General features: G+C 41.1%; 1 protein-coding gene across 4 annotated transcripts in view; it reads left to right on the top strand.

Moving 5' to 3' along the window:
* The window catches only part of CDH20 (cadherin 20, type 2), a 201178-nt gene that overhangs the window by 153844 nt on the left and 31781 nt on the right, over positions 1 to 15553 (top strand). For all 4 annotated transcript variants that reach the window (XM_014529652.1, XM_005881798.2, XM_014529654.1 and 1 more), the window contains 4 exons: positions 4754 to 5048; positions 5597 to 5716; positions 9349 to 9516; positions 11315 to 11502. In XM_014529652.1, the coding sequence (XP_014385138.1) occupies positions 4754 to 5048; positions 5597 to 5716; positions 9349 to 9516; positions 11315 to 11502 (771 nt within the window). The remainder of the gene's footprint in view (positions 1 to 4753; positions 5049 to 5596; positions 5717 to 9348; positions 9517 to 11314; positions 11503 to 15553) is intronic.

Genomic DNA, 15553 nt, shown 5'->3' with positions numbered 1-15553 from the left:
GAGAGCTCGTGTTTGTGCAAAAATCTGTGGTTCCAAGTCATACTAAGGTTAACAACTACACGGAAGCTGTCTAACCACAAATTGAAAGCACTTACTGCACTCCTGGACTATGCGAGGCACTATGAAAGATGGCAAAAGGACTGAAACTCACCCTTGTTTTTAAGATCCTAAATCAAGTAAGATTTTTCATAATCAGTGTGTTCCCATCATTCACTACTCCTTTGGCTGAAGATCTTATAGACTAAAGAATTATTAGGTTAAGTAGACTATCTACCCATCTCGTTCTGTCTAGGACAGTGGTCGGCAAACTGCGGCTCGGCAAACCGTGGCTCGCGAGCCACATGCGGCTCTTTGGCCCCTTGAGTGTGGCTCTTCCACAAAATACCGACTTCTGCACATGGGCTACGAAGTTTCAATCGCACTGTACGTGCGCGCCCCCACGTGGTATTTTGTGGAAGAGCCACGTTCAAAGGGCCAAAGAGCCACATGTGGCTCGCGAGCCGTGGTTTGCCGACCACGGGCTAGGAGATTTGGGAAAGAAAAATGTTTTCCCAAATACCACATGATCTCACTCATTCATGGATAATAAAGACCATTACAAACTTTTGAACAATAATAGATACAGAGGCAGAGCTGCCTCAAACTGATTGTCAAACTGCAGTGGGAAGGCCAGAGAGGGTTGGGGGGCAGAAGGGAGGGGAGTAAGAGATCAACCGAAGGACTTGTATGCATGCATATAAGCATAACTAATGGACGTAAGACACTGGGGGGTAAGGGAGGCCAGGGGATTGTCAAGGGCGGTGGGGTGGAGGGGTGGAAAGGACACATATGTAATACCCTTTGTAATACTTTTAGCAATAAAAAATAAATAAATAAATAAAATAAAATAAAAACTAAAAAAAAAAGAAAAATGTTTTCCCAAGATATACATAACTGTGTGCTGCCATCTCCACTCCAGAAGTTCCTACCTTCCTCTAAAGAGGTGGTGCTCAGTCGGTGTTGGCTGAATTTAATATGGATATGTATATAAAACATTTTATTAACGTGCCAATTTGCTGAGTGACTTAGAAAAGCTGTTAATGCCTCTTTGCAATTTTCCCAACCAAATTATGTATCCATGGCTGGCAAACGCTAATGCTGAATGCACATTACTATGCTGGTCATTAGGCTGGTGTCTCTCTGCTCTATATGCACCTTACCATACTCCACTTTGTGACACTGGTGCTGGAACTCTGCAAGCCACCATTTCTCCTTTTCCAACCAGTTCCCTGGTGGGTTCTGAGAGTAGAATGCTCTGAATGGAGAATCACCAAGGCAGGAGCAGTGAGAAGGGACTTCGTACTTTTACCCAGCCAGCAACTGATTCCAGTTTCTGAGTTCTTTCCACACTCACAGCACCAGCCTCATCACTACCCCTCACAAATATCAGCACCAGTGGGTGACATCCCCTTCTCAGACAGCTCAGTTCTGCAGAAGGTGGCTGCTGGGCACACCTCCTCTAAGCTCCAGAATCCTCAGCCCCAGTGGACAGCACTCCAACTCAGAGGTCTGAGGCCCAGCCTCCTCCCAACATCAAGATTCTAGGAGACCCAACCTCTGCCCTATGCTCCCCCAGCTGTGTCCTGGTGTTACTATCCCTCCCAAACCTCAGGGTTCCCTTTTTGCCTTTCATGTTAAATTCCTTGCTAAAATAACTAGTGTGTATTTGTTTCCAGATTGGATCCTGAACTGAAACAATTATATTCCCCAGAAACCAATACTCTGTAAGCAGATCCTCCCCCTTTCATAGCTGGTACTCTTCCTGTTCATAAGAGCTACCCCCTGATTTGCTCCAATCCCTCCCTCCACTCTTCCTTCCCTTGCTCTTACAGATGCAACAGCAAACACACACTCAGAAACTACTTGAAAGATGCTGAGCTCTTTCAAACACAGGTGAAGTGATTTCACAAACAGCTTTAACTATAATTGTACATCTCACACCATTTTTTCAACAAAATTTTACTGAGCATTTACTACATGTGAGAACCCACGCTAAGATGAAAGCCACATGGTTCCTGACTTCAAGGACCTCACAGTCTAGACTAAAGAGTTCTTCAAATTCTTCCAGCTCATCCATATTAGATTAAAACAAAGATAACAGATCTGAGGTTCAGCCCAGACTACTGGCATCAGCCAGCCAGATGGCTCTGAGGAGCCAGAACATCCTCCACAGCAGCAACAATGTTTAGCCCTCAGTTACTTATTAAGCTCTCTCCATGGGCAGAGAACTTAAACTTGGCCAATGATGATCACAACTTTGCTTAGCATTGTTACGGTTATTGAACACAACCATTTAGATGACAAATAGAACATCTCAAAACAATCAGCTTCTATTCTTTCTTTTTCCCCTAAATAATCTGCCAAGCCTTGAATTAAACTGCTTCATTCTAAGTGAAAGTCCTATGCCACATACCTTGAAATGATATATATCTACATGTATATTTATATGTATATTTACATACATATGTAATCACATGCATACATATATATTTTTTAATTTTAAAAAAATCCTGAGATCCTTGTCCTCCTCCCAATTCCATTCCGCTGCCTGAGAACAGAGTTCCACATGGAATGGATTTTCATTTCTTTGTGGCCAGGTTTGAATAAATGGCTTTCCATTCTACACAATAAGAACTGGGCACCTCTGCTTTTTAAACTGAATGAATAGAAGATTTGGATTGCGAAAAATAATAATACTGTATATGGAATGAGGGAATGTGAGCACTTCATATTCTAAATAGAATTCTTTCAGTAGAAAAAATCCCCAGCTATTTTTTCAGTCAATTTTGTTCTCTTATTTCCCTCCCCTAGATAAGACACAGCTGAATTCCTCTAGGCAGCAAAATCACTGCCTGCCTGGTTTGGCCGAGAGTCAATCTGAGATCAGCTCAAAACCAGCCACAACCTCCAAACTCATCCTTGTCTGAGGATGTTGTGCATACATTTTTAGGTGTCTTCTTGGCGTCTATGCCATTTAATCCTCAGAGTAACACTGTCCCAGCAGTGCTTCAGGCAGCCTTCTGCAGCTTTACCACTGGACTACGCATTTTAAAAAGCCAACAGGTTTCTGCCATCTCTGCTACATGCCTGAAGGTTTGAAGGGAGCAGAGAAGAGCTGGACATACTAACACCCTTTTCTTTATGTGTGTATATCATCCTAATCAGCGCCATTTATAGCATTATTATGGGAAACGCTGTGCTAGGTGCTTTATATACATTAATTTCTAATGAGCCCTAACAACCTTTTCCAGTATGTATTCATATTGTTCTCCACATTTATACAAGAAATTTGAGAGTTATAAACAATAATTTGTCAAGGGTACTCAGTTTATAACTGACATTGTGTTCAGGCCAGATATGTTTGCCTCTCTGGCCTAAGCCTAACACTGGTTGTCTGATAAACTAAATCTCATGAACTTCATCACTGAACTATTCAAAGTGCTAACGATCCCAACAACAACACAGTGAGTGGTGGCTGACTAAATGTAACTAATTTTTGTTGCCCTCCCCCGCTTAGAGAGAGACTGTTAATTATACACAGCACAAATTTCCAGGGTTCTTGCCACCTGTATACAATGTCCAAAATTAGAGATGCAGAAATTTATTTCTAGGCTTAATATGAAAATAGTGTCCCTGGACTCCTTTCAAGAGTTATCACAAAGTAATTTGGGAGGAAATACAGTTGGATGAGCAGATAAAAGCATGTCCCAAATGCAACCATCTACTTATAGATTTGAGTGATCCAGTTATGAGGCTAGGAACTAGTCCCACCGAAAAGAGAGGTGCACTGATGCAAGAAAAATAACCAACAGTTACAGTCCATTCTAACACCTGAAATGTAAGTGAGCACAGTCCCATTGAGTGAAACTACAGAACGGGGACCACAGAACCGAAGTGTTGCAAGAGCCCCCAAAGTCCTATAGCATTTCCAGTGCAGTAACCATGCATGGCCAACTTATCAATCATTACATCAACTTTTCAGCAAACTTAAAATTGTCATAAAGTTGCTGAAACTCCAAAACTTAATTTGTATCAACACTTTCTTATTTTAAAATGCTTAGGCATCTCCATTTTTTAAAAATATGTTTTTATGGATTTGAGAGAGGAAGGGAGAGAGATAGAGAGAAACATCGATGAAAGAGAAACATCAATTGGCTGCTTCCTGCACTCCCCAGCTATTTTTTCCAGTCAATTTTGTTCTCTTATTTCCCTTCCCTAGATAAGACACAGCTGAATTCCTCCAGGCAGCAAAATCAAGCACAAAACCCGGAGATGTGCCCTCTTGGTTCATGGGTTGATGCTCAACAACTGAGCAAACACCAGCTGGGCTTTAAAAATTTTAGTGGAAAGTCTGGGTTCCTCTTTACTCAACTTGTTCCTATTCTCATGTTGGGGACCTACACTTTACAGAGTTCATTCCTATTTTCTATATTTCTCAGGGCAAGGAACTTTAAAAAACAGCAGTAAGTTTAGGATACTAAATGCGAAGTAGAAAAACGTTACTTATTCATCAACCTATATTTGCTCTTTGATACAATCATGTTCAATGAATATTAGTTCTTTGTAGGCAGACACCGTAAACATTTGAAAGAAAAAAATTCTTTCTATTTGAAAATTCTTTCTATTTGAGATCATATGTTAGGACTGAATTGAAAATTTATTTCTGACACCTGTTCATTATCCATAATGAGATTTTGGTGGTTTTCCCTCCTAGCTTCATTCAGACATGGACAGGGGCGATGGATCCATCAAATACATCCTCTCCGGAGAAGGTGCAGGCATCGTGTTTACCATCGACGACACCACTGGGGACATTCATGCCATTCAGAGGCTTGACCGAGAGGAAAGGGCTCAGTACACTTTAAGGGCTCAAGCCCTAGACAGGCGGACAGGCAGGCCAATGGAGCCGGAGTCAGAGTTCATCATCAAAATCCAAGACATCAATGACAATGAGCCCAAGTTTCTGGACGGACCTTATATTGCCAATGTGCCAGAAATGTCACCAGTGGGTAAGGTGCAATTCACTGATTCTCATAGAGTGATTCCTCTATAGAAGGTCCTCCTGTCTAAATACAGAAGAGAAGATTGTGAAGAATAGCCCACAAACTATGAAACTGAACCAAAAGCGACAATCAAGTCCTTAGGCAGGACACTACCTAAACACTGAAAACAGCCATAGTAAAATATAAAATAAATAACAAGGCTAGTGTTGTTATTCAGTTCTAGTTCTTCAAAAACAAAGATGGATGGATGGATGGATGGATGGATGGATAGATAATGTTTGGTTCATAAAAGCGAAGCATTTTGGTATAATTAAGAGTAATGAAGAACCAAAAACCTGTGTTGTCCTTACTGGTTATTAAGAATTTAAAACATAATTGCCATCCCTAATTTCCAAAGAGGTACAAGATAGGAGTTACGGAAGCTTGACCTAGAAAAGGACCCATCCAAGGAAGCAAACATAACATTAGCAAATGCTTTAAGACTACCCATTCGGGATTGTGCCCAGCCTTTAGCAATTCAATCTGAACAGGTTTCCACTCTCTCTCTTCCTCAGGGACCTCTGTTATCCAAGTGACAGCCACCGATGCTGATGACCCAACCTATGGCAACAGTGCTCGGGTAGTGTACAGCATTCTCCAGGGCCAACCATACTTTTCTGTGGACTCCAAAACAGGTATTTGATGCAACAGTCAAGTCAGGGGTGTTTGGTTGGTTTGATTTGTTTGTTTGTTTTTAAATATATTTTATTGATTTTTTACAGAGAGGAAGGGAGAGGGATAGAGAGTTAGAAACATCGATGAGAGAGAAACAACGATCAGCTGCCTCCTGCACACCCCCTACTAGGGATGAGCCCGCAACCCAGGTACATGCCCTTGACCGGAATCGAACCCAAGACCCTTCAGTCCGCAGGCCGACGCTCTATCCACCAAGCCAAACCAGTTAGGGCAGGGGTGTTTGTTTTATTCCCTAATAATTTATAACTGCTACTATGATAGACCCAACTCTCCTTTCAAGGACTCTCCAGTGAGTGTAATAACCAGAGAAGATTGTTATAAGCTTTGGGATTAAGACAGCAAAAAAAGAGGGTAAGAGCAGTGCGGTGCTATGTATAGACAGTGTACAGAGCATGATTGGAGAGACCAAAAGGCCTGCCTACACATAATTACCTTCTCATTAGCCTTCAAAAAATCCTATGGTTGTATTTATTCCCAGGGATTAAGGTCTTTTATAAGGCTAAGAACTGAGAGGATTGACACATTAACCTGGCTCAATATAGAACCAGAATCATTGATTTTGAAACTAGAAAGAACCCGTAGAGAATTCATCCAATCTATCACCATTCACTTACTAGATAAGAAAATTGGAAATTAAGACCTAAAAATGTGCTTCTAGTTGTAGGCATGTCCCCTGACATGTAGTCTGATTTCTTTCGACTGAACCACCCTGTACTAAGCAGAGAAAAAGGCCAGAATGAATGGACGCTGGTTTAATAAGGGAAAAGGGTGCAGAGCATAGGATGTTACCTCTCCCTTCCCGCCCCCGCCCCCCAAAAAAAGCCATGTGCTGAGAGGAAGCTCTAATACAGTGGTTCTCAACCTTCCTAATGCCGCGACCCTTTAATACAGTTCCTCATGTTGTGGTGACCCCCAATTTCATTGTTACAAATCGAACGTAATCAAAGCATAGTGATTAATCACAAAAACAATATGTAATTATCTATGTGTTTTCCAATGGTCTTAGGCGATACCTGTGAAAGGGTCGTTCGACCCCCAAGGGGTCGCGACCCACAGGTTGAGAACCGCTGCTCTAATAGGAAGAACAGCACAGAGAACTGGGTGGGCAAGGAGCAATGTGGCAAAAAAGGACAAATTAATGGAAGCTTGGTTTTGTTTTGTTTTGTTTTCAGCTTAACTGAGAGTTTTCAATGCAGAATTTGTTTTATCTGTGAAGAAGCCCCTTTAATACTTCTGAATTGGGCAGAATAATGAGTATATCCTTATCATCTTGAACTTGTGCCAGACTTTCTCCCTTTTAAAATACTTCCATATCTGAGTCTCCAGATATTCCTGTGAACTTGTGAAACATATCGAAGTACTATTATTCCCATTTTACATACGAGAAATTTGAGGCCCTAAATAACAAGGAACTTGAGTAAAGAAACTTACAGCCGCAGAGGTAAAGTCAATGGTGCATGCTCAAAGTCATCTCTTTATTAGAAAGAGAAAAAAATGCATTTCTATTAGCAACCTGATACTTTTTTTTTCTCTCCAGAAGTCCTAAGGGGAACCAGGCATTCAGAAAATCATATCATAAAAGTAAAAAGTGAAAGACTGTAAATTAGTAGGAGGAAATAAAAAAGATTGTAGTTAAGGCCTTCTATAAAGCAGTAACTTTAACAATTCTAAACATGGGGAAGAGTATAAGGGTGCCACAGGGAGGGAAAGTATAGACAGGAAGAGGGTAATGTGTCCTTTATATCTTAAGAGGAGCCTTACATTATTTTGACAGCTCCCAGGGGGAATTTTTAGTGTTAAGGTCAAAAATACATGAAAAGATAGTTATTGCTGTGCCCATAGGGCATTTTAAAAAAAGAAAAAGCTGCATATTTCACTTTAGAATGTTGTTACTAAAATGCAGTATATACATTATAAGAGTTAAACTTCGGACTGGTTTATGGTCCCAATCCCTTCCCCTAGCATGTAAAGGTCTATTTAGCCAAGGGTCATGTTGTAAACTTGCAGTAAACAATTCCTGGATCTTTGCCTAGGGCTTAAAAAAAGGTAGATAAAACATGACCACACATCCTTGGCAGGATCAAAACACATTTCACTGGAGTTTGATTTAGACCCCCTTAATGACTGTATTAGCACTGTACAATGCTGCTTCTTACTGTCTGGGGAAGTTCATTTCTTATGCGTGTTCAATATAAACAACTCACAGAGCAACTTTCATGTCCTAGCTCATGGAATTCAATGAAGCACAGATGCTAGCAGTATATAACAAAACAGAATGAATATACAACAAAAGGAAAATCAAATTAGAATTTCAACCCTGCTTACAGGTATTGGGGAGGCAGGAAAAAGCAGACTAGGAGTGAGTTCCCTAAAGAAGAGTCATTCATTCTACAAGGGCTCTCGGGGCTGAAGAAGGATTGATCTAAAATCACAGATTTGTGGAAGAGATCAACCAATGAACTTGTATGCATATATGCATAACCCCTGGACACAGACAATGGGGTGATGAGGACGGGAAGGGGGGGTTGAAGGGGTGGTTGGGAGAGGGCTAAAAGAGGTTAATGAGAGGTTAACAGGGGGAAAAGGAGGACCTATGTAATACTTGCAACAATAAAGATTTTTTTTAATAAATTAAATAAAATCATAGATTTGCAGACACATATAGCTCTGTTTTCTGGGCCCTAAGCCCCGTTTCCTTTAGGGCAGTGGTTCTCAACCTTCTGGCCCTTTAAATACAGTTCCTCATGTTGTGACCCAACCATAAAATTATTTTCGTTGCTACTTCATAACTATAATGTTGCTACTGTTATGAATTGTAATGTAAATATCTGATATGCAGGATGGTCTTAGGCAACCCCTGTGAAAGGGTCGTTCGACCGCCAAAGGGGTCGCGACCCACAGGTTGAGAACCTCTGCTTTAGGGAGATGGAGCTTCCTGACAGCGCCATGACTGCTAGCTCAAATCTGTCAGAGAACCGTTGCTGCCACCTCCTGTTACATCTCAGTAATGCAGACAGAGGAAATCAGCCCTCTGCTCTTCCCACTGGAACTGCATTTATTCATCATTTGTGTAAGAGCAGCACTTTCTTGAAGCTGGGATTCTTACATCAAGTTCAATAAAATACAGGTGACTTGCATCTCGACTCTAGATATTAACAATGCACAAGGGAGAAACGTAGAACCCAATCTTAAGAACTGGACTTGAGGTTTTGTTTTTAAAAACAAAGTCATTTCACCCTAGCTGGTGTTTCTCAGTGGTTACAGCATCAGCCTGCACCCCCGAAAAGGTCCCAGGTTTGATTCCCAGTCAAAGGCCCATAGATGGTTGTGGATTCCCTCACCATCCCTAGTCCAGGCACGTGTGGGAAGCAACCAGTCGATGTGTCTCTCACATGATGTCTATCTGTCTGTCTCTCTCTCTCTCTCCCTCTCCCTCTCTCCCTCCCTCCCTCCCTTCTTCCCTTCTTCCCTCCCTTCTATTCTCTCTGAAAAGCAAAAAAATATCCTCAGGTGAGGATTAACAAAAAAAAAATTAAAAACCAAACAAAATCAGAAAATTTCTATCCTACAGGTGTAATTAGGACAGCACTCACGAACATGGACCGAGAAGCCAAAGAGTACTATGAAGTGATTATTCAAGCTAAGGACATGGGAGGGCAGCTTGGAGGATTATCTGGGACCACAACGGTCAACATCACCCTCTCAGACGTCAATGACAACCCACCCCGCTTTCCCCAGAGTGAGTATCTAACCAATGAGAGTACAGGTTCTCAGGCCAGAGGGGTCACTTGTTACAGAGATGAAAGAGAAAGACCTGGGTTCCTCTTTAACTTTAATTATTCATGGTTCCTGCCCTACACTTATCATGCAATTCTCACATAACCATTTCCCTTCTCTGTCCCATAGTACTAAACCAGTGCTTCTTACTTTTTTCACTATGACCTCCCTAGGAGCTCTTTTATACTTTTTTTTCCTAATTGTCATGCCCTGCCCCTTCATAAAATTAAAGATGAAGGAATTAAGTTTTATTGGGTAATTGTGAGCCACTGTATTATCTAAGGTTTTTTCAACTCTCCCTCAACAAGAACCAATTTCTGTCCCCTAGGGGGTGATACTCCCGGCTTAGAATGCACACAGGAAACTAAACCAAAGTAGTGACCCACCTCACACCTAACCAATCAATTCACAAGCAGGTATGAAGTACCTGCTTTGTAAGGGCATTGGGCATGAGGGGCACAAGATACTTGAAACCCAGGCCTGGGTTTCTACACTCATCAAAAGTTAACCAAGAAGCAGCATTTACTGTACCACTTGGTTAGGGCAGAATGAAGCCTTCACAATTAACTAAGATGAATAAAGGCTTCATAAAAGGATGAGACCTCAACAGGGGGCTGAAGAATATAAAGCATGTAAACAGGCAGAAAAGAGAACATTCCAAAAGGGAGAAGCCATTCATTCAAAAATTATTTGGTTTAGGCACTCTTCTTCCTATGGGATATAGAACAATACATAAAAGAAATGAAATCTCTGCTCTCCTAGAGCTTATTCAAATAGAAATCTGAATGTAAGGATAGAAATGTATATAAAGACTTGGAAATAAAGTTGCAAGTATAATTTTATGTTTAATGAAATGAAGACCTGTCTTTTGTGTTTCAAATGTGTTCTATGTCCAATGGAAGTCACTGACAAGTTTTTGAGCAAGGATAGACACAAAAGAAAGCCTAGTTACAGAGCCATGCATAGGTTGGCAGGGCTAGAAACTAGAAGCAGGAGAGTCCATTAGAAGGCTTTGAGAGCGATCCAGATGTGAAGCAATAAGGACTTAAGGAAAAGGCAGAAGGAGGGAACTGAGACAAATAAGAAAACATGGATTTCTGCTTCTTGATTTCTTGGCTAGCCAAGTGGGCCACCACCAATGTTTTTTCTATCTTCCTCAGAAGGAATTAGCATTTGGGGAAATAGTTCATTAGGAAGAATTGAAAGATTGAAAAGCAAGATACTTCTTACCACTCTGAAAGGAAGATTCACTGAGATAAGAAATAATTTTGGGCCTGGCCAGCATGGCTCAGTGGTTGAGCTTTGACTTATGAACCAGGAGGTCATGGTTTGATTCTCTGTCAGGGCACATGCATGGGTTGTGGGCTCGATCCCCGGTGTGGGTGTGCAGGAGGCAGCTGATCAATGATTCTCTCTCATCAGTGATATTTCTATCTCTATCTCCCTCTCCCTTCTTCTCTGAAATCAATAAAAATATTTTTTTAAAAAAAACAAGAAATAATTTTGGTTTTGTCCTAGCCTACTCTTAGGATTACAGTCAAGCTACTTTGGCCCCTCCTTTCCAAATGTCTAGTACAGTCTGACCTAATACCATTTGCTTAGCCTCTTTGGATCTCAGTTTTCATCTGTAAAACTCAAGTTTTAGTTGTTGAACCAGGAGAAAGATGTTTAGTACAGCATGCCTTATATGATGTGATACTGATGAGGCATTTCTTATAGTGGCAGATTACAAGACTGCAGGTTCTAACCTTTCTTCACAGAACATTATCAGATGAGTGTATTGGAATCAGCTCCTGTTAGCTCCACTGTGGGGAGAGTGTTTGCCAAGGACTTGGACGAAGGAATCAATGCAGAGATGAAGTACACTATTGTGGATGGAGATGGTGCTGATGCCTTTGACATTAACACAGATCCCAATTTCCAAGTTGGCATCATAACTGTGAAGAAGGTAATCCAAATCATTTTAATGGAGTCTTTGAACTGTATATGAGATGTTAGCAAGGGCTGTTGTACTATTAATATGTATTACTTCAAATCCTATGATAAGCACTCTATTCTACCATTAAAAAAAAAACACAAAAAACCCTTACTCCTTTTGCTTACATGTAAACACTAGCTGTGTCATCATTTTACAGAGAGGGTATAAGGTCGTGATCAAAATAAATTATAAATATGTCATTTCTCCTAGTCACTACTTAGCCACTTAAAAAAACTGTTATAGCTTAATTCCCTAATGATGTTAATGACTTAATATTTGTATTTGAATAACTTATTTTTTACCACAGTATGCCATAAATAACAATAAAGCATTTATGAATCAAGAAGTAACATGTAGGGATTTTTAATTGCTATTTAAAGATCCACAGACACTAATTAGACCTGGAAAAGCTTTATCAAAGATAGCTGCTAAGTGAGATTATCCCTTAAAACTCCTTTGCTTCATGTTAAGTTACCAAGTTTTCTGAGTATAAGCTATCAATTTTGTGTGTGTGTGGTATAAAGCACATATGAGTGAATATCTTTAGATGAAAAATAAAACTTTTTAAAATTAAAGTTTTAACATCTTAGTAAATATATATCTAAGGAAATACATTAATGCAAAAACTCACTGATTTAATCTTCCTTCTCTTCTATTTTAAATACATAAAAAAACCAAGATATCTTAAATTATCCATTCAACACATATTTGTTGAGTGTCTACCCATGTGCCAGGTATTACTCTAGGCATTTAATGTAGAGAGTAAATAAAATAGCCAAAAATCTCTGCGCTCATGGAAGAGGAAGAAAATACTCAAAAGAGCAAGTAAGTCAATAAATTAATATATTAGAAAGTGTTAAGTGCCAAGGGGAGAGGTAGAATAGAACAAAAGTGGTATCAGAAGAGCCAAAATGACTTTAAATTTAAATCAGGTGGTTGGGATTGGCCCCCCCCAGAGAAGTGATGTTTATGCAAAGACTTACTTACGGGGGAAGAGTTACAGCATCAAGTTGGGCAGGTTGACAATACACAACCCTGGGAGATGCCCTATAAATGACTTTCGGTAAGAACTGCACATGGCAGCCCGGAGATAAGGAAATGAGAATGAAGATATTGAGGAAAGGGGACAACAAATGCAAAGGCCCTGAGGCAGGATTTTGCTTGGTTTGTTTCAAGAACAGGAAGTTTGATAAGACTGAGTGGAGGAGAAGACTAGTGGAAAATGAAAAAATTGAGACAAGTAACAAGAGGGCCAGATTGTGTAAGACTTTATAAGCTGATGTAAGGACATTGAGTCTTACTCTGAGAAAAGTGGAAACAACTAGGGGACTTCAACAAATGTGTGACATGATTGAACTTTCATTACAAAAAAATTATTCTGTAGGTTCTGTTGAGAAAGGAACATAGGGGCAAGGATGGGAACAGAGAGACCAGCTGAAAGGCTACTGCAATAATACACATAGGAGAAGATGGTGGCTTAGCCTCGGGTAGTAGGAATGGAGGTGGTGAGAAGCAATCAGAATTTGGATATATTTTGAAGGTAGAGCCAACAGGATTTCCTAACAGATTGACTGTGGATATGAAAGAAAGAGAGGAGTCAATTGAGCAACAAGAAGAATAAAGTTGCCATTAACTGAGATGGGAAGTCTACAAGTAGAGAAGGCGGCAGGGGGTGGCAAATGTTGGATTAAGTTCTGGACATGATACATTTGCAATGCCTGTTAGACACCAAATGGAGATATGTAATAGCTGTTGGTTACAGGAGTCTGGATTTTGGAGAATAGTCTTGGGCTGGAAATATTAAATGTGAGAGTTATAAGCATATAGATGGTTTTAAAGAAAATAATATAGTATGATATTCCAAGGGACTGAGCACAGATGGAGAAGACAGTGAAATAAGCCCTGCAGCACCACAGCATGATGAGGTCAAGGAGAAGAGCAAGGACAAACAGGGAGACTGAGAAGGAAAGACCAGAGAGGAAGGATGAAAATCAAGGGAGGGAGGTGTCCTAGAAGGCACCAAGAAACTGTTTCCAAGGGAAGGGAATAATCACCTGTGACAAATGCTTCTGCAGGTCATATAAGAACACTAAAATTGACCACAGACATTAGGAACATGGAGGACCTTGACAAAAGTAGCAAAGTTATAACTTACAATGTAGCACAAGTTAATGTGTTCAGTAACTTTATTCTATGTTGTTTCATAGAGTTGAATTAATGCTGCTTTAGAAGGGAAGAGTTTATGTTTGTCCTGTTTTATTTAAGATGCAATAAAATAAAGCAAAAGAACAAATACATCCAGCATTCCACTAACCAGAAATCTTTATAACCCGCACACAATGACCTCAGAACAGTGCAAAATGCTGAGATTAAATAAATCTGGAATCATCAAATAAATCTGGATGTAATTTAAATTTTTATAGTTTATTTTATTCTCATTCTTTGAGAATTAATAGCATATGCTAGAATTATAAAAGATGACTAGAATACCAACTTAGTGCATGACATAGGATTCAGAACATTCCCTAATACATGATATGGCTCAAGTTAACAGTTAATAATACATCACTTATCATGACTGGTAACTGTAAACAAGATAAATGCTCAAATTTTTTAATAACTGTGGATCCTTTAATGCAAAAATTCCCTTTAAAAACTAAGCAATCAGAAAAAGAGCTTTTGGAATTCTCAATATATTTCAAATTTTATATTTTAAAATAATATAAAAGATAATTCTAAATAACAATGTAACAATATTAATTTATATCAATTTATTATAATACTAGCGGCCCAGTGCATGAATCTGTGCACCTTAAAGGAACTGTGGGTCACAAGGCTGCCGTGGGCACAGGGGCGGGTGTCAGCCCATCCCCCGTGCCCCAGCCCAGCCCCTCCCACCACGACCCCTGGTGCCCTGTCTGCCAATAGCCCCGCTCCTGCCACCACCACTCCCATGCGCTCTTAGTGTCAGCCCTGCTCGCACCCGCTGACAACGCGAAGCAATTAGGCCCAGTGCCAGCAGTGGTGCAAGTGGGGCCGGTGCTGTCAGCAGGTGTGAGTGGCAGCTGCTGCCCCAATCACCCCTCAGGAGCAGGGGGAGGTGGAGAAGCGATTGGGGCTGCCAGTCACTGCTTGCACCCATGGATGGTGCCGAGCAACTGAGGCTGGCGCCGGGCACCAGCAGTGGGTGTGAGCGGGGCTGGTGCCAGCAGCAGATGCGAGCACCTGGTGGGACCGCGGCGCACAGGAGCAAAGAATTTTCAGTAACCACCAGAGGCTCGCCCCGATGACAGCAACCGACACCCCGCCTTAGTCTGGCGCCCCCGCTGACCTGCTCCACCATCCAGCCGTGGCTGACGCCTGCCATGCTCCACACGTGCCCCCTGGTGGTCAGCACACGTCATAGCGACCGGTTGTCCCACCATTCAGTCTATTTGCATATTAAGGTTTTATACATATAGATAGCTTGCATCTTATTATGAGATATTCTTTTAAAAATATTAACTATTACAATTTTATATCTGAAAGGAACCCCAAAATGTCATTTCTCCAGCTCCCTTACCTAGAGAAAAGATTAAACCTCACAAGACAAAACACTATCTTTCATTGTCATTACTAAAACATGTTTAATCAAAACAGATATTAGTTTTGCCAAGGTCATTCATATTTCTTTTCTGAACTTATGAGGTGACAGAAAATGAAATTAAGAAAGAGGTCAATAAGTTGGGTAGATGGACAAGTCAAATATAATAAACTAGAGGCCCGATGCACAAAAATGTGTGCACTTGGGAGGGTCCCTCAGCCCGGCCTGTGCCCTCTCACAGTCTGGGACCCCTCAGGGAATGACCACCTGCTGGCTTAGGCCCACTCCCCGGGGGATTGGGCCAGGGCTGGCAGTCACACATCCCTCTGGTAGCCTGGGAGCCCTCGGGGGATGTCCACTTGCCAGTGGGGAGCAGGCCTAGCTGTAGTCGGACATCCTTAATGCTGCTGAGGAGGCGGGAGAGGCTCCCACCACCAC

This window comes from Myotis brandtii, unplaced genomic scaffold (genome assembly GCF_000412655.1).
Source record: "Myotis brandtii unplaced genomic scaffold, ASM41265v1 scaffold69, whole genome shotgun sequence".
NCBI classification, from domain to species: domain Eukaryota; kingdom Metazoa; phylum Chordata; class Mammalia; order Chiroptera; family Vespertilionidae; genus Myotis; species Myotis brandtii.
Note: the sequence above shows the minus strand (reverse complement) of the source record. Positions and strands in the feature narration are given on the sequence as shown.